General features: G+C 38.0%; 1 protein-coding gene across 4 annotated transcripts in view; it reads left to right on the top strand.

Annotated features, from left to right (window-relative positions):
* The window catches only part of LOC124954798 (Krueppel-like factor 6), a 252,099-nt gene that overhangs the window by 23,651 nt on the left and 202,454 nt on the right, over positions 1–25,994 (top strand). Inside the window, exons 1-2 of one of the 4 annotated variants that reach the window (XM_047508253.1) lie at positions 12,502–12,953; positions 13,040–13,246. The exons of the other annotated variants lie outside the window; for them this stretch is intronic. Of the exons in view, the coding sequence (XP_047364209.1) occupies positions 13,187–13,246 (60 nt within the window). The 5' untranslated portion in view covers positions 12,502–12,953; positions 13,040–13,186. Of the gene's footprint in view, positions 1–12,501; positions 12,954–13,039; positions 13,247–25,994 lie in introns of those variants that run through there. 4 annotated transcript variants of the gene reach the window in all.

Below are 25,994 nucleotides of genomic sequence, written 5' to 3'. Positions count from 1 at the left end.
AAAAAAAAATATTTCGTTACGGTTTTCGACACTTTCGAGTTTATTCAGCTTTCACTCGATTCCTCGAAAAAAATTTCTTTCCTCGATCGTCCTCTGAAAATCACAAAGTATTCCCATAGATTTCACTCGCTTCGTAAAGAAAACGAAGAAAAAGAAAACAAAGGAATGAAATAAAAATAAGAAAGAAATGAAAAGAAAGAGAAAGAGGAAATAAGGAATCTTCGCGTTTGAACTCTTTCTTCATTCAATTTTCATAATATATTCATTGAAATAAATAGATAAAAGCGATAGAAATATAGATGTTATTATCACTATGACTACTCTTCCCCTTCGTAGGCAACATTGTTATGATCTTTTCTCTTCAAGGACGACCAATTAGCTTCAAGGATTTATCTGTAAACTCCTCCCGCTCGACGTATGAACCTTACGTATGTACATACGTACATTCGTCTTGTTGAAACTTCAAGGTTATTCAAATGTAATCAATTTAATACTTCGTAGTTAATCTTACATAGTACGTTTTAGACCTTTATCACGTTCAAACCGTGTATCAGAGAGTTCTCTCACGTTATTCTTTCGTGATTTTAGCAAGGCATTTACGTTTTACGCATAACAAATCGAAACGGAAGGCATCTTGATATCTACCACCTGATATTCTTTCATGTGTTCCCTCGTGATTAAACGTGTTGCCACCTTAATAGAATCATTTTTCTTGGTAAGGTTAGTGTTTATATTACCGTCGAATATCTGCGATAAACAAGGCGCTCACGGGACCACTGGCTCGTAAAACCATAGCCAAACCCTTCCTCTCCTCTCACTTTCTCTTCTCTTTACTTCTCTTCCCTTTTCTTCTCTTATTTCTCTCTTTCCTTTGCTACACCTATTTCCTACTTCAAGTTAAAACCTGTTCACGCCTGGTACCAAGCTTAACACCCTTCCATAGATACTTCGTTCCTTCGATACTTGCGTGTGCAAGTCGATTCTTCGAGCTTATCGACTATACCGCTCGTAAACGGTACGCTTTCGATACCATTTGGATGTCCAAAGAGAGGAGAAAGAGAAGGAAAATAAACGAATAGAAGGGCGTTCCTCTAACGCACATTCGTTATATATATATATTTATATATATATGGTAAGCTTATAAAGTTTTCGTGAATAATTGTACTTTTATTATTGTCACAGAGATTTGAATTTTTTCCCTTTCTTTTCTTTTCCTTTTCTTCTTCTTTCGAAGATTTCGTTAATCCAAGCACGTCTCGAAACAAAACGATCAGCGAATTAATCTATTAATTATCCTCGAAGATATAACAGATTAATAGATATTTTTTTGAATTTCATATGAAATCAGGCACATGGCAAAGTGAAATGATCAAAGAAATTTGATTAAATAATTATCTCTTTCGTATATTGATCGTTGCTATTATTAATATTACGATGAATTTTTCTTCAGATTTTGTTTTCTTCAGAGCAGCCGTCGAAATGAAAGAAACCAACACGTTAGATTAACGCGTTAGTTGATAAGCTATACACATTTTCTACAAACACGATCTATCCCTTTTCACGTTATTGCCGATAGATGCGTTGTCAGTTTGAGATCCGGAAATACCATTTTCGCGTGTACGTTTATTCGAGGATTGCTTTGAGAATTTGACTCGTCTTGTTCCTTTCATCGGCAACAAATCAACGATATTTCTCACATCAAGAACTAATCTGTCAATACCCTTCCAACATGGGCTTGTGCGTGCGTATGTACGTTTAAAAATGGATTAGAAAAATATTCGAACGAACGAATGAAATTCGTCTTGCTCGTAAGTTGTTGAAAAAGGAAATATAATTTCTTTTCGTAATTCTCAATGGTCTCCCAGAAGTCGAGAATAAAACGATCGAACGTTTAGTTGTAAGATCGTCGTAATCGTCGTCGTCGTCGTCGTCGTCGCCGCCGTCGTTAGGCCTCGATAGGGACTTTCTCGTTGTCTGTCAACCGCGTGTCACGAGAATATCTCGGGCGTGTTTCTACGGGGATAAAATGTGTACTCCTTTTTCTGACATTCGTGCTTTTGCTAGAGAACGCAGCGAGGCTTTAAACGGCACGTAGCTTCACCGATATGGTTCTCTTGACCGATCGGATATTTATCTGCTGTCCTGTCGTCGAGAAGTTGTGTATACCTACACACACACACATACACACACACACACACACACACACACACACTCACGCATATCTTAACAAACTTGAGTTCCTTTACAAGTGGAAAAAGGAAATAACGTAAAAAGGGACGAGTGATAAGTATTGAAAAGCGTTTCGCAAGATCGAGAAAATTTCGTATCTTAATTTACACAAATGACACCGATCTTTGAGGATGCAGTAGAAGAGAGAAGGAGGATCGAGGAAAGAGAAGGAGAAAGGAACAACGACAACAATAACAACAACAACGAGCAAGCGAACGAGCGGTCGATCGACCGTAAGAAAACGATTTTATCGAGTCTGTCATCGTACGTCATTGCCCACTGCGAAACAACGTTCAGAGAAAAGCACATCGTGTAAATTCAAGCGCCGATTCTCACCGAGCTCTCTCGTCCACCGTATATATCTCGGTGGACAGCGTTGAACGTTGACATTATCTCGTTTATGTACTTGACGATTATTGCACGCCGTTTCGAATGCCACGTATTAAATCTACCGCTGCGATAGTGCAGCCGTAAGAATTACGAACGAGCGGGTATGCGTTCCAAGCGTAATAATTAACACGAACGGGCGGGGGCTGCAAGGAAAAAAAAAGACAGATAGATAGAGGGGCGGAGAGAGAGAGAGAGAGAGAGAGAGAGAGAGAGAGAGAGAGAGAGCTTGGAAAAAGAAAAGCCAAAGTTGTTCTTTACCTCAAGGTCGAATAATCGCATCGTAGATCTCCGTTTCGATTTTTATTATCGAACTTTTTAAAGTTCGAACGTTCTATGTTAAAGAAAAATAAAGAAACAAAGAGAGAGAGAGAGAGAGAGAGAGACAGAGGGAGAAAGAGAGCTTTCCTCGAGAACCAGCTGTCGCGTTGTTGTTCTCCCGACAAGACACGATCGTTATCGCGGAAAAGGCAATGAAAGATCGAGCGTAAAGAATGCAACACAACGTGCACTGCCGGTCTACTACCGTTATATTATAAAATCCGTTATTTTGCGGAATAACTACTTAGGATTTACAATAACGGCTCTCCACGCTCGATGTGTGAAATAAAGAGGAAGAGACTCGCGTTAAGGCCTATTCTAAGATCGGACGTCGACTAACGGTTGAGGATGAAGCTTGCCTAAGTCTTGGATGAGTCAAAGTTATCTATCTCCTATATGTGTCTTTTCATATGTTCATGAACGACCAAGACGACGAATACGACGATGAAAAAGACGACAACGACGAAGACGATGTTAGGACATTCATATGTTCGTATTCTACAAGTGTCGAAGCAAAAGTCGATAGTTGCATGATTCATCGTAATCGCCGATATTAAAAGTGATTACCGGTTAGTTCTTCAAAGGATCGTGGCCTCTTCGGTGTCTAATAAGCTAGCTCGTGCATGCATATATACATACATCGGTAAAAGGTAAAAGGGAGAAAGGTTCATGGGGGTCTTGAGATGCATCGCTTGCTCTTTGTGCGAGGAGGGAGGACAAAAAGGAAGAAAACAGGGAAAAAAAAGAGAAAGGAAAAAAAAGGAAGGTACATAGGGATACGTAAAACCGGTTATACCACCAAAACCGGAAAGATTTCTTCCGTACACTGTCGCCCAAAACGGACAAATGGGACGAGGTAGTTCAGCCACTGTTACACGAATAAAAGAAAAAACTCGCGAAAATCGCAGGCTCTGTTGAATAAACGATGCACCGCCATCGACTATGCCGTCGAGGAATCTTACCCCCTTCTTTATTTCTCTTCTTTCCTTCCTTCCTTCCTTCCTTCCTTCCTTCCTTCCTTCCTTTCTTTCTTTCTTCAATGTGACGCGCGTGTTTGTTTCTCTTTTATTTCTGCTTTTTTCTTTCCTTTTTTTTCTCTTTTCTTTTCTTTTTTTTTATTTCTTCCATCAACTACTTAAGTAAGTACGTACGTGCCTTGATTTTCTTCGGAAGATCAAGTCGATTTGACTAAAGGGAATCGATCGATCGTCTTCTATTTTTTCACTTTTCGAGACTTACGACATATGAAAGATTCTCCATCGATCGTTGGGATCGTGGATCGATTATTTAATATTTTTTTCTTTTCTTTTACATATATATATATATATATATATATATATATATATATATATATATGAGAAAGTTGCTTTCGGGAAAAAAAGGCAAGAAAAAAATGAAAAAAAAAATAAATAAAAGAAAGAAAAGAAACCACCCAAGCGCGATCGTTAATCGAACGGTCATTTTTGTTAATGAATCTCTACTCTCGAATAAGACGGTAAATGAGTTATCGTTCGATCATGCAATCAGTTATTAAACCCCGAAATGATCGGCTCGATCGGATGAAGAAAGATTTCTTACGAAGTAGCGACGAAAGGAAGGTGGACAAGTTTAATATATCGGACAAATCATTTTATCGATGATTTATCGATATTTTCGGCTTAGTTAATTGAACAACCGATATCGAGTTTCGTTCGGTTATCTTAGTAAGGTCTAAGTGAACTTTATAAAACAGTTCGATAGTTCGAAACGGAAAGAAAGAAAAAGAAGAGAGAGAGAGAGAAAATCATCATTTCGAAAGCGTAAGACCAATTTCAATTAACTCTCGGAAGACATTAAAAAATATTGTTAAGAAATCAAACGAAGGAGTGCAATGTCGAGCACATCCGACACAAGTGATAGATGTTCAAGAAAATACACATGCTTTGCCTCTGTGTTGATTTTCCTTCTTTCTCTTTCTCTCTCAGAAGTTCTCGTATAAGCGGCGAACAGGTGCAGCGATCTTCTTGCAGTGGTAAAATCACGTTAATGACACGCCACTGTGGTGTGGGAGAGTCACGTATTAAATTATGAATTAGAAGGAAAATTTACAAGTCGATGCGATAAGGATCGCTTGGTTCGCGGTACGTAATATACCAAGTGTTTTATCATTGATTTATATGCCGGCAGTCATGCGTTACACCGTTTCTCGTGGATATCAATTAATTCATCGAGGAAAGGAGATATTTGTGAAATTAATCGACTTTAAGATCGATATTAATAACATGTAATCGATAACATATCGCATAACTTAAAGTTCGAAGAAGAAATATTCTTTCTCGTCTTTTTCGCAAGTCATTTCTCTCTCTCTCTCTCTCTCTCTCTCTCTCTCTCTCTCTTTTTCTTTCTCTTTCTCGAGAAGAAAAAGAAGAAGAAGATAGAGGAGGAGGAGGAGAAGAGAAAAAAGAGATGAGGAGAGAGAGAGAGAGAGAGAGAGAGAGAGAGAGAGAGAGAAAGAGATTTTGCAAGATGATCACGGGAAGAGCGAGTAGCAGCACATTCCATGTGCATCTTATTTCTCTCAACGCATATATAAGACGCATCTGTATGCGTTTCTTAACGAAGAGATCTTTCTCGGTCGCGAGACCGAAGTCATATCTCAAAGGTAGGAAAACGCTTTATTAAATTCTCGTACGTAAAACGTGACATATGAGATTCAGCAGTGTCTTGAAAATCATGTATTGGTAATAATTAAAGTTAAATATTTCGTCATTCGAGACTGTAATTATTTAGACATATCGATATCGCGTAATGTAAAGAATTCCTAATACGTTTTCAAAAGGTATATATCTCGTCATTATTACGTGTATAGAGAGCTGTTCCTCCGTTCTTTCGTACATTCGTTCGTACCTTCGTTCGTTCGTTCGTTCGTTCGTTCGTTCGTTCGTTCGTTCGTTCTCTTACTTTTACCACTCGCCATCATCGAGATATATCACGAGAAGTCACGACACCGTAACGAATCGTCGCAGTACTGCGTTCAAGTTGCCTCAAGGGGGAAGAGCTTGAAGTCAAGGAAAAGAGGTTCGGGGAGAGGCGTGGAGGAGGTTCTTGTCGGATAATTGATAATCCAATTCTTTAGAGGCATTTCGATCCCGTTCGGAGAGATTCGCCGTCGTCCTCGTTGTTGCCGTCGTTACCGAGTTTCACGAGGTAGAGGTACAACGAGGAGGAGTAAGAGGAGGAGGAGAAGAGAGACCCAAAGAGGACCGGTCCTTGGAACGTGATCGTCTCAGCATGAGGTCCTCTTCGAGTTTTATACTTCCTTCTCCCCCTTGTCCTCTTATTTTCTCGACTTGGTTTATATTATTGAATTTCTAGTCTCCTTTTTATACTCTACGCGTTACATTTGATTCTAACGCGTTAATTGATCATAAGTATCATTAAATGATCATCGATCATTTTCTTTTTGTCTTTTTTTCTTTTTCTTTTTTCTTTTTCCTTCTTCTTTTTTTCTTTTTTCTTTTTTCTTTTTTTTTTTTTTTTTTTTGTAAAAATATGTACATACTATTAACATTTTACTTTATACGCCTCGTCTAATTGATCATAAACGTCTTTGATCATCGATCATTTCTCTTTATTACCTATACCTACAGAACTCTTCGATTTCTCAAAAAAAAAAAAGAAAAAAAAGAAAAAAGAAAAAAAAAGAAATAAAAGAAAAACTTTCATCGAGAAGGCCCTACCAATTTTTGTACTCCTTCTTTTTTCTTTTTTTTTTTTTCTTTTTTTATCTACACGTTAATTAACGTCGTAGTAACGGCAACGAAAGTGGAATTTTACTTTTCACCGTTCACCTCAAACGAAAATCTAGTTCAATGGGCGTCACTAGCTACGAACCCGATGATATCCTACCTACCGTCGCGATATATCGTATAGATTCTCGCACTCCGACCACACTAAGCCTGTTTACTATGCACCAAGCACGATATTGGAGAATGTAGTCGATTAGCCGAGCGCTAATTACTCCCGGCATAACTTCGTCTAATGAGCGAATTACAAGGATAACTTCTGACCGGAAGTGAAATATATATGAACCATACATAGGTATATATATATATATATATATACATTTAGAATACATAGAGATCAAATGAAAATACAAAGTAAGTGAGCACGTAAGTATCCATGTTTTACTTTCTCCTTTTTTTCTTTTTCTTTTCTCTTTTCGCCTTTTCACGATCCATCTTTCGTAAGAAAAATTTCATAATGCTCGATATTGGTGTTAGAAAAAAAAGAAATAATAAAACTAAAAAAAAAAAAAAAAAATAATAAGAAACACGTGTCTACATGTTTTTACGTGTACGCAATACAATAATAAACAAGAAAATGTCGACGGTATGTTTGTTTGGGCATCGACATGAACGATAAGGACGAAACGTTTCTTTCGTTCTTTAGATTGTTTGGCTAAGAGGCTCGTTGACACTAGACTGAGTCGTAGTATGCGGACATCTTCGCGCTGCAGGTGTTCTCTCGTAAGTTTATGAAGTCACAAGTCGGTGCACCAGCAAAGCAGTAAGCAAGCATGACAAATGGTTAGCGTATATATTGGTTGAGTAGGCTCGTTCTAACGCTCGACTGACTTATGTGCCTTGGAAATGTCTGTCTTGCCAATTCATTGTCGGACCTGTTAACCGCACGAAGAGAATCATTTTCATTAGTTAATAATATACATACCTATATAAAGCTATCATTAATATATAAATATTTCGAAATATTTAAGTTTAATTTATATTCAATGTTAGATAAGTAAACGTTTCATTTTATATTATCTATATCTATGCATATAGATATATGAAAAGAAAGTATCGAATATGTTCAATATAAAAATGTACATATATCTCTTTCCTTTTCGTTTCTTTAATAAAACAATAAATAATAATATCTGTAATAAAAATATACCTATATATATAGCTATATTTTTTTTAGATTATATAGACATATACATATACATATACATATATATATATATATATATATATATATATATATATATATATATATATGGGAAAAAACGTTATAGCGCGAAGAGAGATAGAAGAGGAATAATTTAAAAAATATATTATTAATTTAGTTCACATTTCGAGCGAGTTAAATTCGTTTAAATAAAATCGATCGAAAGTCAAAAAAAAAAAAAGAAAATATTTTATCGACAGGCCAATAATAACAGTCAGGATGACTTTGTTGAAATATTTAACGAGTCACAGATCATATTGATTTAGGAATAACCTCGATACAGTTAATTTTCATTTTATCTATCTCTTATTTTCAATGACGACTAGTAACATCATACGTACTATCGTTTGAACGACGGAGCACTTGCATCCTTCCGCGTAACAAGAGACTCGAAAAACACTCGACAGAACACGCAATAGGATCGATCGAGAGTCGTCCATTGACCTCGAGAACGTAACTTACTATGTTTTATTTTGTATTTTAACTATTCGATTCAAAATCGTTCACGGATAGCATGTAAAGAAAAAAAAGAAAGAAAGAAAGAAAGAGAAAGAAAAAATAAAAAAAAGAAGAAAAAATGAAAATACGGTTTAACGGTTACTTAAGAAAATAACAGTAAAATCGAAGTAATTAATGTTTCGTGCTAATTACGCTTGCCGTTATTTGTCACGGCTTAAGTGTCAAAGGCGCTCGTTACATTAACGAAGGTTTTAAAGCGAAGATACATTTTCAATGTTGATTATTTCGCGAATTTTTTTTTTTGTTCTTTTTGTCCCTTCTCTTTTTTTTTTAATGTCTTTTATCGCCTTTTACCCTTTCGATCGAATGAAGAGGAGAAAAACCGAGGGTAATTCCGTATGAATATGCATCAAAGCGTACGCATATTTTTAACGACAAGCGAATACACATCGTTCGTCACACGCGGGCTCGTTCATCGACGGCATTAAACGTAACGTTCCCCCTTTTTTTAAAAAAACGTTTCGTATCAGCCATTTAGCGTGTGTGTATATATATATATATATATATATATATATCTAGTTCTAGTGATTTATCTAGCAATTATTTTGGTCTAAAATAAAATTAGAAAAAAGAAACAAATGATTCATCAAAGTTATCTATGTTAAACAAAAGATTTACTATGTATTTAAGTTTGTATTTATAATAGTTATTACATTTGTTAAATTGTCGTATACATATACAAAGGCGGTAAAAATTATTTCATAAATTATTTAAATAAATGTAACCCTAACGCAGCGCGTTTGTTAAATCGAACACCAAGATGATCGTATTAAATTTTGATTCATGACATTCTTGAATTAATCGATCGATTAATTTCGATGATCGTCGTGCGGGTCTTCGTAAATATACTTTTACGAGACTTTGAAAAGTTACTTATTATTCCCTTTATTTTTTATTGTTCTGATAAATACTCAAGAGGCGAATAAATTTCAATTGAAAAAAGGGGACAAGTAAAATCGAGGTCGATTAATTAACATTGTCAAAGTTAATTAAGATAATAAGGCAACGATTTTATTTGTATGTATAAAGTATATTTAATTTAATCGTCAGTTTTTATTACGACCTCGGTAATTATATGCGACTTAGTCATTGAATTACGTTGAATATTACGAATGTTATCGCTCCTCGGTTATATCTTCGAAGAAAAATTTGTAGCGCCGAGTAGAGTTCACTTTCTAACGGAGGAATTAGGTATCAAAGAGATAATGCACGTTCTCCGATCGTAAATCGAACAGTCAACCCAACGGAGATAGTTAAACGCTGACGAAATGGCAGACAGCTGACATAGAAGAGGAGTCCTTGCTAGTTTTTATTGGTGTTGTGTGTCGTGCGGTGGCATGCGCCGGGACATACACGTGACTTTTTTATTATTCCATAATATCATTAACTCTTCTTCTTATACGTGTACCTCTTATTAAGGAAGTTGTTCAAGTCCAAGGACTAGAAGAATCTCTCGATAGCAAGGAAAATGAGATCTTCATTAATTTATTATTATTTTCTGTAATAAAATTTTAAGTTCGATAATAAGAATGATAATAATAATAATAATAATAATAATAGGAGATATAGGTATATATGGGATGTATAGACATTAGGGTAGAAAGTTTCTTCTTTTTCAACGGTTTCGTGAGCGAGAATAAATTACGACGCCTACAGTTTCCTGGGATGAGAGAGAGCGTTCGAGCGTCATGGTAGAGAGAACATACTTGGATAAAATCGTCGCAAATATTGATTTAGTCTAGAATGGAAGAATAGTTTCATGATGATGACCATCACGAAAGTTATTGACAAAAGAAGAAAAAAAGATAAAAAAGAGAAAGAATTATTCTTACCTTCATTTCAAACGTGTCAAATGTTATATTACGTATAATTGCATGATCAATAATTTCACTGTTTATTCGTATTCTTAAGTTTATAAATAAATTACAATACGAAATTACGGGATTAATATAAGCGACGTGTTTGTTGTGAATGATTTTGTCGGGACAGAAAGAACTATCTATCGCAATTGGTGGACGATAGAGAGAAATTGTGGGCAGTGTAGGGAGTGTGCACGGTCTGTCGGAGCGAGATATAGGTGGGCGTTCTGCCGGATATGGTTCGCCGGAAGCAGGGGGACCCTTGCCACCGACACGCTCCAAGCTTCTCGACAGCGTCGGAACGTCATTCACGATGATATTTGCCGTTAAATCGAGCCAGTCTCTCTCTCTCTCTCTCTCTCTTCTCACATACCTCTCTCTTTCTCTCTCTCTCTCTCTCTCTCTCTCTCTCTCTATCTCTTGATTGTGTAGCACCGATTTCTAGATCAAGGCAAGCTCGACTCGCGTTCCGACATTTCTTTATTTTCATTCCTGTTTCGCGTTTACGAGAGAATCAGGGATTTCCAACGAATACCACTCGGTTACATCGAGTTGGAATTAATGGACTGCCTCTTCGAATCGATTACTAGGTCGACCAGATATCGCTATTACTCGTGATTCTAACATGATATCTCCATGAGATAGATCAGTGTATTCGGATAATATCGATAAAAGCGAACTCGCTTTCATTTAACCCTCTCACCGGACTAATAATGCCTCGCAGAATAATATCGAACCGGTCGATTTTGTAGTTCGGTAAACGTTCGCTTTGAGATCAGACAGAGTAGAATACGATGCCGCCTGTGCGGTGATCCGGTCTACCGCTAATCTAATCTTACCTTGGTGTAATATTAATTCAAGGTATTTGATTCTAATCTCTCGTGGAATTAATGCTCTCAGTCTGCTAACTTGTCTGGCATTAGTTTAATAGTAATCGTAGTGGAGTTAACTCAGTCTGGAACTAGTCTGACTGTGATCTAGTTCAACGACTGTGGTCCAGTTCTCATATCGAGCGAGTTAAACTCGTCTTTAGAAAAATCAATCGAAAGTTTTTAAATAGATCCATCGAATGAGAATAGGATGGGGATCGACTTTTCTGTCTTTTCTCTCGCTCGCTCGCTCGCTCTCTCTCTCTCTCTCTCTCTCTCTCTTTCATCAGAAAGATAAGAACGTTTAGCAATTCTCGAAGAATTCAAAGCAAGAGGGCAAAGAAGATTTATCTAACGTCGATTCGCTGTTCAGCGACATCTCGTTTCTCAATGTCCTGGACTTTGCCTTCTCTTCTTTACTCTCTTTCTTTCTCTCTCTCTCTCTCTCTCTCTCTCTCTCTCTCTCTCGCTCTTTCATTCTGTCTTTCTTTCTTTCTTTCTTTCTTTCTTTCTCTTGTACTCGAGCAAGCGTACGACGTACTCTCAAATCGGATATATCTACGGTGGCTATCGATCGCTTTTCCTGCCAGCTTCCTGGCAGTGATTTATCACGGCTCGAGTAGTCCCAGCCCGTTTCGAATCTCGCTGCTGTTACGTTGAATATTCCGCTCGGTGCAAACAGCTCGGACTGGCACGCGCGAGCTCTCGAAACTTCGACAGAGATGCGAAAAATGTTTTTTCGCGCACTCATCTCTCTTATCGTCTCGTACATACGTACATACATACATACATAGGTACGTAGGTAACACCGAAATAATAAAATCGAAGGCACCGGGCGATAATTTTCTCTCATGTCATACTTCGAACTTATTATTTTATATTTCTTACCCAATCGATATAAATTTTCGAGATAGATCGCAAAATTGACACTCAATATTATATATGGAAGTTGGCGTTTTTCTTTTTTCTCTTTTCTTTTTCTTTTCTTTTTTCGACGTTTCCCTCGCAACAATTTCATGCAGTTTTACTATGTATACATATGTGTACGATACATACATTCTTCGGCATATGCAGACGCACGCGGCGGACGATCGCAACGCGTGCAACAAACTGCGCAGTCTGCAACGACGGCAGGCACGCCCTTCTCCCGTGTCGCACGATACGTCGCACGATACGTCGCGTGGTTCGCTCTATCTACCGGGTGTCGTTTTTCTTTTGTATCATTATAGAAAAGCATCATTATATTTAACGAGTGCCGATCTATAATATTACAATATATAATAATTCAAAAAGAAAAGAGAAAAAAAAGAAAAAGAAAAGAAAAGAGGAAAGAATTAAAAATCTATGCGGTATAGATCGTATTAAATAAAATAGATCGATAATATGGAAGAAGATCTATCTAAGGAGAGATAAAATAATTTGATTAAACATTGTGATTGATATCGGTATAACGTTAACATAATCACTGATAGATGATCGAAAGATCTTAACGTTTAGCCACGATCACCGCTGGCGACGGTTTCGACGTTATGCAACGTTGGCTTGTTAGTTACATACATATATAAATACATATATACTTACTTACTTACTTACTTATGCACTGTTAAGCATCGCCGTAGAGCTTCTTTAAGCGGACAGCTTAATGCCGCTAGCCACGTACTGCCTTATGTATACACAGTGTCTACGTATTACGCGTTGCCCGCCAGCTAGTCGGATCGCGTCTTCTATCGTGCGAGAACGCGAAGACGATCTCTACGTGCTGCTTTTATGTATTGTACATGTATCTATCTATCTATCTATCTATCTATATATATATATATATATATATATATGTATGTGTGTATGTGTATGTGTATTTATGTGTAGCGTATATAACGATGGACGAAAGCCCCTAGTGTATCTTCGTGTCTGGCAGCCTTCACCTCTTTTCAACGGGCGTTTCCGTGGCTCTAACTACCGTCGCTTTCCAACGAGCTTAAACGTCGCTCTCTATTCCTCTACTTGACGAAGATCATGAAAATTGATATTCGGGAAGACGAGCCTTTCTTCCTGCAGGAAATCGTGGGAAAGAGGGTAACGATGCTTTCGAACGATAGGGATCGTAACTTGGTCTAGGAAAATAATTAAAAAAGAAAGAAAAAAAGAACAAAAAAAAAAGAGGAATTCACCGTTCGGTGAATAATGTTTCTTCTCTCTTATTTTTTTATTTTATTTTTTTAGTATTTCTCTCTCTCTCTCTCTCTCTCTCTCTCTCTCGTTCCTTTATCTTATCCTTTCGTTTTTTTTTATTTATTTATTTATAATAGATTAGCATCATTCCCATTTCTACTTGAATTTATTTATAGTAGATATTATAAGAGATGATAATTTTCAATGTGTACAATCAGATTATCGATAAGACCTATATACTCTTGGGCAAATGTGTGTCGGTAGCTCTATACGTTGCCATATAGAACGTTTAGATCGTTTCAGTAATATTTATGATATATATATACTATATTAGAGTTACTTTATAGATCACGCGCGTACTTAGTTACTTGTTTCGTTGGAGCGTAACGCGCGTAATGAATCCCGACTGTTAATAAATCTCGCGTTACGAAGCGTAATATGGTTGGTCGAAGTAGACGAGGAAAAGCCACACGCGACAAAGTCGTTTTCATGGTCCTTTATATACATATATATATATATATATATATATATATATATATATATATATGTATACATATATATATATTTTTTTTCTTTTTTCTTTTTGATAATAATCGAAATCGACGGACTGTTGAAAGAAATTCATGATAGTTATGCTCGTACGTTTTCTTTCCTATTTCTTTCGATTCTTTACCGATTACGGGCGACGGTGGTCGCATAATTACGGCAATTACGGATCGCAGAGTTATGGACTGTCGGAATAAATACAAGCCGGCGCCATTAAACGACTCCACTGCGGCGGTTCTTCTGTACTCGCACACGTATTTAAGGCAATGGTAAAAGAAGCATAGTAGTAGCCCGAGGAGATTCTCTCTCTCTCTCTCTCTCTTTCTATATATATATATATATACTTACACACATACATATATATATATATATATTTATATATTTTATATATATAGTATTCGTGCATGTGGCTATCGGTAGACAGCCTCTTTGTTCTTTGGCGAGTCGCGGTAACGATTATATCGAAGCGTTTCCTTTCAAGGTCGCGAGCACACGAACATACACCTCTCTTTCTCTTTCTTTCTTACTCTCTCTCTCTCTCTCTCTCTCTCTCTCTCTCTCTCTCTCTCTCTCTCTCTCTCTCTCTTTTTCTCTCTCTCCCCGTTGCACGTGCACCGAGAACGATGGATCTTACACATATTTTTCTATGTTCAGATAAGGTTGATGCAGCCTTCGATAAAACGACGATACTTGTTTGTAAAGATTATCTTTACGTTATGCATAAATCATCATAGCGTTATGATCCATGTTTCTCTATGAAACAATACAAAAAGAGATAGAGAGTGAAAGATAGAGATAGAGGGAGATAGAAATAGAAAAAGAGAGAGCGAGAGAGAGAGATGAGCTCTTTCAACTCGATGCACATTAGAAATCTTTCAATAATTTCGCTTGTAAAATTTTCTTTTCATTTATAGAAACACGTTTTGCTTTGCAACTAATCCGCGGCAATTTGTCGAGACTAGTTTTGATCGTGGCATTTATCAAAAAAGAAAGAAAGAGAGAGAAAGAGAAGAATCGTTCGCTCGTTCGCCTTCTTCTTCGTCGTCTTCTTTTCTAGGCAAGCGAGCAATTTTCTGCGATGGTTTTCAGTCGACACGAACGATGGATTTTCTTTGCGTGTGTACGTTCTTACATTTACACGAAGGCTCGCACGCAACACCAACGAAACACGTTTGTTCGTTTGTTCCTCTCGAAGAGAAGGAGACCAAGTTGAAGGTGAATGGCGGGCGTGGCTCGACCAGTCATGGTAGTGGGGTGGGTGCATCCTGCTGCACAACAACGACGACGACGACGCCTTGATCGTCCTCTTCCTTCCTTTCTTTCTATCTCTCTCTCTTTCTCCCTCTTTTTCTCTAAGTGCCGAATCGAAAATCATTTCTCTCTCATCTCTCTTTTTTCTGTTCTTTTATATATATATATATATATGTTTCCGTCTTATAAAAAAAAAATTTGATCGATCGAAAATTTGCAAGTGTCTCTCTTCTTCTTTCTCTTCTTTTTTTACTCTTTCTCTCTCTCTCTCTCTCGTTCGTTTATCTTCAACTAATATCAATTTAATCGATACAAGTCACAACTCTAAACGTCCATTCGATTCACCGATCACCGGACGTTTATTGATCGCGAACGATTCCTCAAGTATTTATTCCCGATCGTACGTCATAAGTCGACAGGCAATACGCTCGCGCGTAAACCTCGATACTTGAGTCACTTCGGAACGCATTATATTGTTGGTATGTCTGTACGTATGTATTCTCAACGTCGTCGATTAGACTTTAATCGTGCGACGATTTATCGACGTCCACCTTGTACCACTTTTTCTCTCTCTCTCTCTCTCTCTCTCTCTCTCTCTCTGTTGAAAATAGAATATTATCTTACCTTGTGAAAAACATAAGATTTCTCTGTACCGAGCAATAATACGAGCATTTCGACAATTTATATTTAAGATTCATTGCCCTTTGTGTTCGGGCTTGTTTTCTTCTTATTCGTCGTTCTTTTTCCTTCGCGACAGCTGACTCATTGTTCATGGGAATTCCTTCGACATCGCGACGAATCATTTCTATTTCTAAAATCAAAGAATCAAGGTCAATGCTCGAAGACGACCTCCAGGTGTCATCGTACGAGAACTTTGGACTATGGAATAACGGTACGGCCTTTAGAGTTGATATTACTTTCTTCGTCCTTGTTGAATTATTTTAAGAAATTTTTATCTATCGTCATTTTAAATAATCAAATTTGTTCGACAAAATTCGTCTCTTTTTTTTCTTTGCGTGTTTGTGTTTTTTCTTTTTTCTTTTCTTTTTTTCTTTTATCTTCGTGAGAAACACCAATATGATAATCTTCATCAAGCGAGTCATTCGGGATTGGGATATGAGGTGTCTGTATAGGTGGAGGTGGAGGTGAAGGTTGTGATCAAAGTTGTTGAGGAAAGAAAGGTAGGAACGAGAGGATTGACTATGCGGCCGAGTCAGGTACCCACGTTTCTGATGAGCTGGAGTAACAGAATGAGAGAAAGATAGAGGTAGATGGGTGGGAATAGTAGAATGAGATAAAGAGAGAGAGAGAGAGAGAGAGAGAGAGAGAGAGAGAGAGAGCAAACTGTTTACTCATTAGACCGGATAATTGCAAGTGGGCCTGGGCTCACCTCGACCTCGCCTTACCCCTCTCACATCGTCCTTCACCTTTATACACCTAACTCGTACGTATTTTCTGCGGCTTCCCAGCATAGATTTATTATTCGTCTTCTCTGCCTTGGGAAAATGCACAATTCTCATGTTCGATCGATTATAATATTTTCCTTAATATTACTCGAGATCTTTGATAGAGAAAGAGAAAAAAGGAAACAAGAGAAAAAAACAAAAATTACAAAAAGGGAAATAGCATCGCGTCTTTTTATTCCTTCGTTTTATCAAAATTATACAAAATACTTTGGGCCATGTATTATTAATAATACGGAACGTACGAAGAAGAAAAAGGGGAAAAAAAAGGAAAAAAAAGGAAAAAAAATAAAATGTCAACTGGCGGCGAGCAATAAGCGAGATTTCTTGTTATGCAACGCCATGTAATAATTCTAACGCCCACTGGATGGACGGTTTGGCTTTGCTTGAATTAACAACCAACCAGAGTGGAGGTACGGATGGCGAGCGTGCGCGTATCTACTTCTCATTGATCGTTTCCCAGACATCACGGCTTGCAAAGGGCAATTAAACCGTTACACCGCTAATTATCATTTGTCACGTGGTCGACCTAAATCCAATCTAAGGGAACCAAAGGACAGGCGGTGGAGGGAGAGGGCGAAAGAGAGAAAATAAAGACAAAACATCATGCGTTAATATTCATTTTTTTTGAATGGCAAAAAACGAAGAAAAAGAAAAGAAGCAAAAGGTATGAAAAACGTGACATAATTGCTCGATTCGTAGCACGAAATGCACGGGGAACTTGTCTCGATCGATAATTCATTAGAAAGAGAAAGAAAGAGAGAGAGAGAGAGAGAGAGAGAGGGAGAGGGAGAGAGACGACGACGACGACGACGACGACGATCATATAGCGTGACGAGAAATCGTAATGAGTGTATCGTCGATACGACGACGATGATACCCCAGCTCAACCTAGGGCATTTTCACTTTTACACAATCGTATCTTGGACGCACGCGCTACTGCAAGTGCATACTCATGATATCGTCGCATTTCCTCGTAATATATGCACATCGAATTGTTACATAATGATCGCTCTTATCGCCGTATGCTACGGTAGCACTGAGTTATAACGTCAAGGTCTACGACGTATGCCAGTTCTATATACCTATCGAAGTTTTCAAAGCGGTTTAACGAAAATTGTCTCTCTCTCTCTCTCTCTCTCTCTCTCTCTCTCAACTATTATGATCGATAATAATAGAAAATATGAATTCGATCGATTTAATCGCCAAGCAATTGAAAAAGTTGGGGCTGAACTTTCGAACGGTTATTTCTCTCCTTTTATTCTTTTTTTTTTCTTTTTCCTTTTTTTTCTTTTTTCTTTGTTTCTTTTCCTTTCCATCGTATAGGAAAACGTACACGTACATATATGTAAGTCTTGCATGCATGACGAACGACGATGACGACGATTCGAAATCATAAAAAAAGTAAAGATGCATCGCACACGGATGATCGCGAGTGCGAAAACGCGAAGGAGGGCGCGGCAGTCGATGGTCATGATGCATTGTTACATTGGCCCAACCCTAATGGATGCCAAGACGTTTGGATCAAGATACATTTCATGGGTGAGAAGGAAATTCGTTGGTCTACAAGAGCCGTAGGTAGATCAAGTTGGAACGATATGGCCTTGATAATGCATCGTACATCGTTGATAAAAAGAAACGTTGATTTGATATTTCTGACTGTATTGTAATTATTAAAACGAGAGTCATCGCGTTCGTTTTTCAAATACTTATCACGTTGAGTGCTTTTCAAATTATTTACTATTACTCTCTCTCTCTCTCTCTCTCTCTCTCTCTCTCTCTCTCCCTCCCTCTTTCTATCTCTCTCTACTTATCTATCCTTTTATTTCGTGAAATTTGTTCTGTGTAATCCATTATGCTTTAACATACATTATTAGGATTATTCTTAGAATTGTTTCACGATTTAAAATGAAGATAGACACGTTCGTAGAAAGATATTTAAATATATATTATGTAGGTGCATATAGGTATATTATTATTATGTCTATTTTTTATTTCATTTCACGAAGAGCGAAAGATAATCATTTTTTACGCGTGTCACTCGCAGGATCGATATTAAAGAACGTGTATTGCATAATTCGAAGGAACGATTGATTTTGTTCATTGATCAGTCATTGGGTAATCGTATGTATAAGTTGGCTGGTTTTAAAATGAACAAATAAAAGTCCTCAGTGAGAAGAGAGAGAGAGAGAGAGAGAGAGAGAGAGAGAGAGAGAAAGAAAGAAAGAAAGAGAGACAGTAAATACACCCGCGCATTCGCATATTTCGCTTAGGTTCGCATAGACGATAGATCGAGGCTGCCTAGTGGCACGAGCCGTCACGAAATCCGGAAGCGATTGGAAATGAATGCAAAGAGAATCGAGATAGTAGCTCGCGTTTACGCTCGCGATATCGGAGGAGGACGTATTAGCATGAGAGATTAATTTATCAGTCTACGTAGACAGAAAGAGAGTAAGAGAGACAGAGAGCGAGAGAGAGAGAGAGAGAGAGAGAGAAAGGGAGATAGATAGAAAATGTAGGTATAAACAAATGGTAGATAGAAAGAGATTGAAAGAGAGAGAGAGAGAGAGAGAGAGAGAGAGAGAAGAAATGCGTAAAGTCGAAGAGTTTCGAAATGATCGGCCTCACAACGTTTCGTTGTCCAAGTTAACCTGACGTATCGTATACGCGTAGCTGAAAGGAGTGCGAGCGCGCATATACAAGGTGGATTGAATTATAAGCGCTACCGTCTAATCCGCGCGCGTCTAAACCGAGCTCGTGTACTACGGTCACGCTTGAATTATGCTCGTTCTTCGAGAACGAAACGTGAAGACGGAGAAACGGAGAGAGAGAAAGAGGGAGAGAGAGAGAGAGAGAGAGAGAGAGAGAGAGAGAGAAAGAGAGACTCGATTTTGTCAGAATTCTAAGGAGATTCTCTTCTCGTAATTCGATTTCTTTTTTCTCTCACTTTGATGTTCGATGAAAACGATTTCAAATGTGTTTCTTCGTATGCCATACCAAACGAAGGAGTTGAAAAGGATATTTTTAAAGTAAGCGCGTCTCACGTTTATACGATCGAACCTAAGTCCTTTTTCTCGCGTCTCGTAAGGATAAGAACTTGGATATATCGTCTCTCCTGTACGCTCGCCGCTAGCTTTAATGAGAATCATTGATCAGTAGGGGTAGGAGAAGGAAAGGTAGTAGAAGCTGTGCTGCAAATCGTTGTTACAAAAAGGTCGGTCTCTCTTTAAGAGAGGCACGAGGCGACGTTCGTCGGCTATACGGTACGCGGTGCATCAATTAGTCCTGCGATAATTAGCGACAGCAAGCGACCGAGTCGGCCACGCTTGCTTGACCATCACAATAAAATACTTTTTCCTTCGTTAAGAAAGCACGTTTAGTAAGTGTCTCTTTGTTTTGATTCTATTTTATATCAACGGCGATGGTTCATCGTCGTCCACGTAAAGATTACTAATTTTATTGCACCCCGTATCGGTTACGATCCGTGTGTTTGTCCATCTTCTTCTTGATCGATCACCGAAAGATCAATGCCAACCATTTTATTTATTCACCTTTTTTACTTCTCCCTCCCCCTCCAGCCCCTCCCCGGCGATACATATATCTTTTGAAACGATAGCGACGTTTGCGAGAGTGCTATACGATGGTGTTCATCGAAAAAAAAGTTTGAAAAGATTCCTATGAGATCCGAATAACGATCCCGAGGCTCTCTACGGATCGATCGGATCTCGATCGGCGTTTGATTAATAGAGCGTTTCTTGTCTTAGCACGTGAACGATCGAGAACGAAAGAGACAGAGAGAGAGAGAGAGAGAGAGAGAGAGAGAGAGAGAGAGAGAGAGAGAGAGAATGAAAAACGGACGAAGAAAATGTAACAGTGTAATAAATATCGATTTTCCTTTCGATTTCCTTGAAACCAAACGCGAACTCTCTCGCCTTCTCGTAAAAAAAAGAAGAAAAAAAAAAGAAAAGAAAAGAAAAAAGAAAAAACTCGTGGCTACATTCGGAACGAAAACGGGTCAATTCTCTTTCGCAATGGACATTTTTTCCCCTTCTTTTTTTGTTTCGTTTTGTTTGTTTTTATTTTTTTATTCTTTTTCTTTTTTAATCTCTTTTCACGTATTACCGATAACGCTCGCGTAATTCTCATGAGTAAACACAGGTGTGTTTACATATACAGGTCATTGTATTAAGAACACAGAGTTCGTTTGAATGGTACCTTACGTTACTCTAGTTGTATTGTTTTTATTTTGAAATTGAATCTCATTCGTGTAGGACGAAGTCAGTTGATTACGTGACACGATAGAGACAAGTACTCGGGCGTACACGTACCGTAAATTAATCGGCTAGTTATAGGCGAGAAAGCAAGTCGTAGTTACGATCACAGCATGGTGTCCGTGTCTGTACGTTTAAAGAAGAGAAGAGAGAGAGAGAGAGAGCACGTTAAAAGTCGCTTGTAATTTTGTGCAACGCATTCAAGAGAACACCCTGAAGCATCGTACGGTCTCTCGCACGTGCGTAATGGGCAATAACAATCAATTTGCATGGATATAAGGCTTGCCACAGGGATGGTGGTCCACTTTGGTGGATGCAGTATCAACGAGGAGAAAAAATAAAGAAGAAGAAGAAGTTATGATATTACAGAAAGAAAGAAAGATATTCTAAAGGTATGATGAAGCGAATTTTGTTAACGAGCAATTTTTCGTATTAATTTTTATTCGATATCGTGTAAGACAGAGAGTGTGTGTGTGAGAGAGAGAGAGAGAGAGAGAGAGAGAGAGAAAATAAATATAAGACTTTATGTAACGAGAGGCAAAAATCTTGTTTTTTCTTTCTTTTCTTTTTCTCTCTTCTTTTCTTCTCATTTCTTTTTTTCTACTTGGCAACTTTTGACAACTTTTCGACGTGTTCCATACGAGAAAATCGAATAAAACGAGGAGATATGTCAGCGGACATCGTGTCGTCTTGCACGACCTTGAGATGTTTGCCGCTTTAAAACAGCTTTAAAACCGGTATCTAAAACGTCAAGATAGAGGGAATGCCTGTGCACGCGCTGTCTGTTTGGACAGTTGAAGAAGAGAAGGAAGGCGTCATGGAATAAGAAGAAGAATCATCGTGAAGGTGATGCCCCTACGAGAGGAAGAAGAATTTCTTCTATGGACCACCTAATAGATCTCTTGGACCTTTCATCGAAAGAGAAATCATAAGCGAAGGACGGCGAACTTTCTATCTTATTGAATATTCTTGCGAAATATTCTAGGCTCTTCTTCTTCCTCTTCCTTCTTCTTCCTCTTTTTTCTTTCTTTTTTTTTTTTTCTTTTCCCTTTCTCCTCTATTTAAAACGAAGACGAAGCTCGATCGATCGATCATCGAACATCATATTCCGATAGTATCTTCGTTCAACGAAATTCTTCAAATAAGATGAAAGCGATAAGAAAGAGTCTACGGGAGATCTCTCTTTTGAGAATTTATATACACAGTCGATTAGCATGTATTCGAATTCGTTTCCGAAGACATTAGCCTCATTTCCGTGCCATCTCGAGTTCAGTTTCGCGATTGACCATCTAAATTGTTTGCAATATCATTTGACACCTTCGTCGAAACATGGATGATTATCGCCGGTATTTTTTTCGAAATCTATAGAAGAAAGAAAGAAAAAGAGATAGAGAGAAAGAGAGAATCGAATTTCTTCCTTTTATCTCACGCACGTGCATCGAGTAGAATGCATCTTCCCTTTTGCTGAACATCCCACTCTTTTTCTCTCTTTCTCTCTCTTTCTTTCTTTCTTTTTCTCTATCATGCATACACGTACAAGAGCATTCACGATATTTCAAAGAAAGAAAGAGAGGGAGAGAGAGAGAGAAAGAGAAAGAAGGAAGATGGTGGGTGTGCGATTAAAGGCGTTAAAACATGCGCGTTACGTGTCGAGAAATTATGTCGACTCAACCGGATCGTGTCTTCCCTTTTTTTTACATCTTTTTCTTTCTCTCTCTTTTTCTCTATCTGTTCCTTTTGCAAAGCTTACACCATTTTCGCGGTCACGATAATGCGATTACGCATTTTACGTATACCAGATCGTATGGTACAATAAAATAGTAATCTTTATGAGTCTCGAACGAATTCGAAATTGTCTCTACACGTTCTCTTATTTTCTTTCTCTCTCTTTTTCTATATATATATATATATATATATATATATATATATATATATATATATATATACACATATATACACACACACATATATATATATATATATATATAAAACACGTTGCAGAAATCTTTCCCCTAGAAAACGATTTAGTAGCACTATGAGAAAAATTACTTTATTAGCTCTCCCGTGATAATAGCTCAATCCAAGTTAGAAAATCATACGTCTTGGCGTAAATAGGTGAGCCGTTCGAGGCGAGCTAATCGATCGTATCGTCGAATTATCCCCACCCGTAGGATAGTGCACAGGGTGCATCATCGGTACTCGCCACGCCCAGTTTAGGATTACGATCAAACGTTATTTCTCCTGTTCACTACGATGTTCATATCTTGAAGTATCGTATCGCTTTATAATTAACGACTTCTCGTTCACAGAGAAATTTTATTATGCTTGCGATAGATGTAATTGATATAAAGCAACCCTATCAACCGGAGAGAAGTAAATGTAAGGATGGATCTCTTTCTCTTTCTCTCTTTGGCTAAGAGAGGAGAATAACGCGGGAGGAGCTGAGCTTGTTTCTCTTTGGTATGTTAAAAGAGAAGAAGAAAAAGAAGAAGAAATAGAGAAAAAAGAAAGAAAGAAAGAACGAAAGGAAGAAAGGGAGAAAGAGAGAGAGAGAGAGAGAGAGAGAAAAGAAAACGGGAGGAGACTTTTTATCGCGCCGAATGTCAGGTCGATTAATTTTTGTAATCTTATGCTTTGAAATCTGGGTGCAGCCTTGATTTATTTCACTCGAGATCATCGTACGCCTGCAAACGAGCTCGTGCTCGCAAACGCATCGAAGCTTTCTCTCTTCTCTCTCTCTCTCTCTCTCTCTCTCTCTCTCTCTCTCTCTCTCTCTGTCTCTCTATCTCCTTCTTTCTTTCTTTCCTGTCCACACTAACACCATCAACATATTTAAAGTATACACGCATATGCGCTGGACTCGCACCCTCCTCCGGCTCTGTTCCTCTCTTCCTCCTACCCTATATCCTCCATTTTCTCCCTTCCTCTTCCTCTTCCTCCCTCTCTCTCTCCCCCCCCCCCCCACCAATACAACGTCTTCCTTGCCTCGCGAATAAATATAAATCGTACATAATTGATTCAAAGGGCAATGTGGGCGAATCTCCTGCGATCGGTAGAAAGCTGTTATTCATGGGCCGACCGTGGTCGACGACTAGTCGCACGAGCAATGAAAGCATAAATACGTTGGCTATTTGCAGAGTGCTGTCGATACGTCCCCCCCGGTAAATGGCTTATAAACGTATCGCCTATCGCATTTAGAAATCGCCTCTGTGAATCTGTCGGCGCGTAATTTGTATGCCCAGTAGTAGTAATAGTAATAGTAATAGTAATAGTAGTAGTAGTAGTAGTAGTAGTAGTAGTAGTAGCAGAGTTCTCTTTTATTCTCCCATTTTTTCTTTTCCTCTTTTATTTTTTTCCTCCCTTAAGCTATTAATCTTTCATTTTTTTATATTATTAACTTCACATTCGATCGCAATGAATTCTAACATTATATTTCATAGGATCGTAGTATTTCAATGGAGAAGGCTATGTACGAAAATATCTTATAATTGTTTCTATCGATACAACATACATACATACATATATATATATATATATATATATATATATATATATATATATACATATATAAATGAAAATATTATATAGTCCGTACGTCGAAAGGATTTAGATATTCCCATTGAAATTTTATTAGAAGATAATTGTTAAGTCGTAAGAATTGATTGTATTATCTATTTAATTTCATGATAACTCGATATCGTGGTAATCCTTAGAGAAGGCGATCGAGAATGGTTTATGGCTCTTAACGGGTGTGAGAACGAAAGCATCTTTGACTGGCGCGAGGCTAAAACTATCGCTCACTTCTGCTTGCTCGGAGCTCGGTAGCTGGCAGTTCTGGCAGTAAGTAATTAACTGCAGGTACTTACGCACGTTTCCGCCGTATATATGAATAACGTGCTCTAACCGGCCTCCTCGTGGGCGTTCGTCGATATAGGAACGTGCGAGAAAGCCATTCCCTTCTTAGTGTCTACGATCTCGCACGAGTTAAAGCGTCGATCCATCCATATTCTAACGATAATGAGAGGGTGTTTAATCTTTACGACTGCTAGCAAGAGAATGAGAGAGAAAGAGAGAGAGAGAGAGAGAGAGAGAGTTAAACCCTTCAGGAATAAATGTTTTTCCTCTTTCGCTATATTATCATCTATGTATGTTGCTAAGTTGTGTTATTAAATGATATTATTCTCTAAATTCTTTAAACTATGTACAAGTTTATATTGGTATTGATAAAATGAATATACTTGTTCTCTTTTTCTCTCTCTTTCTCGAAAATAATATCCCTAAAGTTCGTATTTTCTATGAAAGATAGATAGATAGATAGATAAAGAGAGAGAGAGAGAGAGAGAGAGAGAGGGAGAGAGAAAGAGACAGAGAGAGAACATGAAAACATTTCTCCGAGAAACGATTTCGCTGCTAATAGCTTCATTTCGATATATAATCCCATTACCGAATACGGTTCGAGGTATTAAGTAGAAGCAGGTGTACATATTAAAGGCACACGCGAGTAGTAACACGTGCACGATGTGGACGGCAAAGACGAGGATCTTTAATCGCAAACGCGATACTTACCGGCTTACCGGTGCACAACTCCGGTGTTTGCACGGACCGTTAGTTCGCAGTTCGTACATCTACAAACCTGTTATTCAAATTCTGTAGCATCGATGCTACATCGATGTAACATTACGTGAACGCTTAATCGCTTTTCGATTATTATATACCAACCTCATCGCAAATTCATGCTGATTCCGAATGAATAGATAGATAGATAGATAGATCGATAGATAGATAAGTAGATAGATAGGTAGGTAGGTAGGTAGGTGGATAGATAGATAGATAGGTAGAAGGATGTTAAAAGGTAAACTGTAAAGAAAAAGAGAAAAGTAGAAGAGAGCACGAACGGTTAGCACCAGCCCTGCTGCTTACAACGACTCTCTAATTGCGTTCTCGAGTTCCTGCGACGACTTCCCGAAGATGTAGCGCGTTTGCTAACGCGTGTTTATCCGGACTAGCTAGAGAGAGAGAGAGAGAGAGAGAGAGAGAGAGAGAAATTAGTGTGGCACTCGAAAGAGTTCCTAACATGTTACTTTGCCGACCGATCGAACGTTGTATTTCTCTTCCGATCGG

Source organism: Vespa velutina, chromosome 16 (genome assembly GCF_912470025.1).
Source record: "Vespa velutina chromosome 16, iVesVel2.1, whole genome shotgun sequence".
Taxonomy (NCBI): Eukaryota; Metazoa; Arthropoda; class Insecta; order Hymenoptera; family Vespidae; genus Vespa; species Vespa velutina.
The sequence above is the reverse complement of the archived record's forward strand: the minus strand, read 5'-3'. Positions and strand labels throughout refer to the sequence as shown.